The sequence below is a fragment of the Haliaeetus leucocephalus genome, unplaced genomic scaffold (assembly GCF_000737465.1).
Source record: "Haliaeetus leucocephalus isolate CR32 unplaced genomic scaffold, Haliaeetus_leucocephalus-4.0 Scaffold154, whole genome shotgun sequence".
Classification (NCBI taxonomy): Eukaryota; Metazoa; Chordata; class Aves; order Accipitriformes; family Accipitridae; genus Haliaeetus; species Haliaeetus leucocephalus.
In genome coordinates, this window is record NW_010972590.1 from 371341 (window position 1) to 374939 (window position 3599).

The 3599-nt window shown below is 38.4% G+C and overlaps 1 protein-coding gene across 1 annotated transcript in view; it reads left to right on the plus strand.

Annotated features, from left to right (window-relative positions):
* Positions 1–2374, plus strand: part of BNC2 (basonuclin 2) — a 235276-nt gene extending 232902 nt beyond the window's left edge. Inside the window, exon 5 of the mRNA XM_010562077.1 lies at positions 1598–2374. Coding sequence (XP_010560379.1) covers positions 1598–2258 — 661 coding nt within the window. The 3' untranslated portion in view covers positions 2259–2374. The remainder of the gene's footprint in view (positions 1–1597) is intronic.
* The last annotated feature ends 1225 nt before the right edge of the window (positions 2375–3599 follow it).

The window sequence follows — 3599 nt, forward strand, 5'->3', positions numbered from 1 at the left end:
CCCCCCCCCCCCCCCCCCCCACCCCTCCCCCGGCTCTTTCTTTTCCCTCCTACATTTGGGCTCTGATCTGCAATTTATAATGGGCAGACAGACTGGTGAGTCTGCATGTTGTAAATTGCGGGTTTGGGTCCTTAGCTTGCAAAGAATGTTACGCAGTAGAACTTCGCTAATTCTTTTTTTACTGACTTGAAAATCCAGTCACCCTCCAAAGAAACTGAATAAATATTTGTTGTTTCCTCAGCAATGGTGCACATTCTGAATACTGAACCCTAAAGTTTTCTAATACTGAAAACTTTATACTGATTTCTTATTATTAAGCACTTCAACAAAACAAGCATGTTCTGTGGTCAGAGGTCTCTGATGTCTGTTATGTTTGTCAGTTCCATTGTTAATTCAGAAAATGCAGTTTTTCAAAGAGGGTTTCCTGACACTACTGCAAATCAGTGAGGTTCTACTGCAATGGATGAATAAAGCCAATGTCAAAAGTGGAGAGTAGAATATAGTATTTAAAATAATAGGCTGTTTTACACAGTTACTAACACAAAGGCTTACACTGGTTGCAAATGTAGAGCTTGCTTTCTTGAGAACAAAGGCCCAGATCCTGTAAAACACTTGAGAATATTTTAACTTGCAGCTCTTGGGATCTGGTCCAAAGACCACTGACGTCAGTGACAGCTTTTCCAGTGTCTCTTGAGCACCCACAGTGACTTCAGCACATACCTAAACCAAAGCCCATGCTTAAGTGTTTTGATTGATTTGGGGCAAAATTCTCATTGCCATTAGCAAGCTTTTTTTTTACTGGAAATTACACTGCTTGGGTCAGTCAGCAACGCATCAGACACAGTACTGGGAAGAGTACAGGGAGAAGCAGAAGTGCCCTCCCAGAAGGATGGAACCAGTGACTTTGGCTAAGATTTTCAGAAACTTACATGTAGATTTCAGAGACTCGTTCTCCTAAACCCTTCAAGTCATCTCCATCTTGATTTGGCCTGATTCTGAATCCTTTTATACCAGAATTAAATTATCAGAATCAGGACCTCTGACTATGTATCATTCAGTTGCCGTTATTTTTTTCTCCTATATTACACTTACACAGTTATGTGAGTACATATATATATATAAAAACTATATTTATATGTATGTATGTATAAATTTATAAGGATATGGATCTAGAGATAGACATAGACACAAATACACATAGATATTCCATATATTAATAATATTTTCTCTTGAAGCAAGGCAAGGGCAGCAGGGATTCAGGAACCAAGAAGAGCATTTTGCATTTTCTGCTAGTGCAATTTATTAGTTTGTAAATGTCAAATAAAAGGGCTATAGCTGCTGCTGGGGACTAATGTTGAGGAGCAGCAGCTGAAAAGAAAAACAATATGGGGGTGGTTAATTTGCTTGTTTTGTTTTGGTTTTATGTTGCAATTTGTTCACTTATAACAAGACTGAATTTTCCAAGAAACATGGATAGGGGTTATTTTTATGATAAATTATTGATAAATCAGAATTTGGATTTGGTGCTTGATGACTGTATGTTTAATCAAAAATACTGTACATTTTTCCTTTTCTCCCTTCCCTCTTCCTTTCCCAGACACAGTGCTAACATAAACCTGCACCGTAAACTGTTGACCAAAGAACTGGATGACATGGGCCTGGACACCTCACAGCCTTCTCTTAGTAAGGACCTCCGCGATGAATTTTTGGTGAAGATATATGGCGCTCAGCATCAGATGGGGCTCGACATAAGGGAAGACACCTCCTCACCTGCTGGTACTGAGGATTCCCATATGAATGGGTACGGCAGGGGCATGTCAGAAGACTATATGGTCCTAGACCTGAGCACCACCTCCAGCATCCAGTCCAGCAGCAGTATCCATTCCTCAAGAGAATCTGATGCAGGAAGCGATGAGGGCATTCTCCTGGACGACGTCGATGGGGCAAGTGACAGCGGGGAATCTGCCCACAAGGCAGATGCCCCTGCCTTAGCTGTAGGTATGGGCACCGATGTCCCAGGATCCCTCATGTTCAACAGTGTTTCGGTGAGCAACGGTGGGATAATGTGTAACATTTGCCACAAAATGTACAGCAACAAGGGAACCCTCAGAGTGCACTATAAAACAGTGCACTTGCGAGAAATGCACAAATGCAAAGTCCCTGGGTGCAACATGATGTTCTCCTCTGTCCGTAGCCGAAACCGGCACAGTCAGAACCCCAATCTGCATAAAAACATTCCTTTCACTTCAGTAGATTAGTTCAAGGATGGACACAGCATAATGCCAGCTCTCAGAGAGGGCCCACCACATCTGAACTGCCATATACAGTCTCCCTTTATATATATATATATATATATAAAAAAAAAAAAAACATATATATATAATCTTTTTCTTTTCTTTTTTAATGAAAGAAACACCAGGTGCTTTTTCCCCTTTGTTGGTTGTTGGGTGTTTTTTTTTTTCCTTTTTTTTGGGATAGAAACAAAAAGGTGGGATCTTTAATTTGGGGGGAGAGACCCTTCATAAAAAAAGCAAACTAAAACAAAAAAACAAACCCACAGAAAACTTGCAGTTGTCCCTAGTTCTGTTAGAATGTTCTTGGTCATCTCCAAAGAGACAATTTGTTCTACCCATGACTTTTGCCTGAAAAAAAAAGAACAAAAAACAACAAAAAAAATGCAAACAAACAAAAAGAAAAAAAACCGATCTACTTAGTTGTCTTTGTGTCTTCTAAGCATTGGGGATAACGTTCTACTAAGCATGGCTGTTAACACTTGTATATATATTGAGCCTTGACAGGCCTATGATGTAAAACAATTGTATTGATGGTGGTTTAACTCTTATTTTTTTGCTTAATTTTTACAGTTACATTCAGCTGTTAGATAAGCAGGAAAAATAGTTTGCTGGCTAGTTCTACTCATTTATGTTAGCTTTAATGCACATTTTTAAAAGAACCACGGTCTTGTTTTAACTACCTGCTAGATATAAGTAATACAGAGGTGCTGGCATGCTTTACAGTACCTGATCTGATACAGTTTTTTTGTCTTGTACTATTACATAAATCCAGTCATGCACTTTTTCGTACACTACAAGGGGATGTGTAATAATATCCATGCTTTTTTTTCTTAAACTATTGCCATATTTTCAGTAAGTGTCTTTAAAAAAATACACTTAGATAAAAGTGGTCTGGTCAGTATGAGGGCATGAATGCCAAACAAAGAGTATTAGTGTTTAGTGTTAATACAAAAGTGCCAACTTTGCACACGTTTTGAAAAAAGAAAATGTAGTTATTCACCATAACCACAGTTGTAGTTTTTGGACTCCAGAAAAAAGTACTGGGGAGGGAAGAGGGGTACAGTGAAATACAGAATTCTTGGTGCTTTTTTCAAGTGCCAGTTATTACTAGAAACAATAGTGCATCCTTATTCCTTATATACTACATTACATAAAAGAAAAAAAAACAGAATCGTGTCATATGAATCAGTGGAAACTTTTTTTTTTGTCAAACATGCATAATATTTGGGGATATAAATGCTGATACTACTTGTCACAGAACAAAGATGAATATAATTTTGTGTGCTTCTTACTATGGCCTGGATT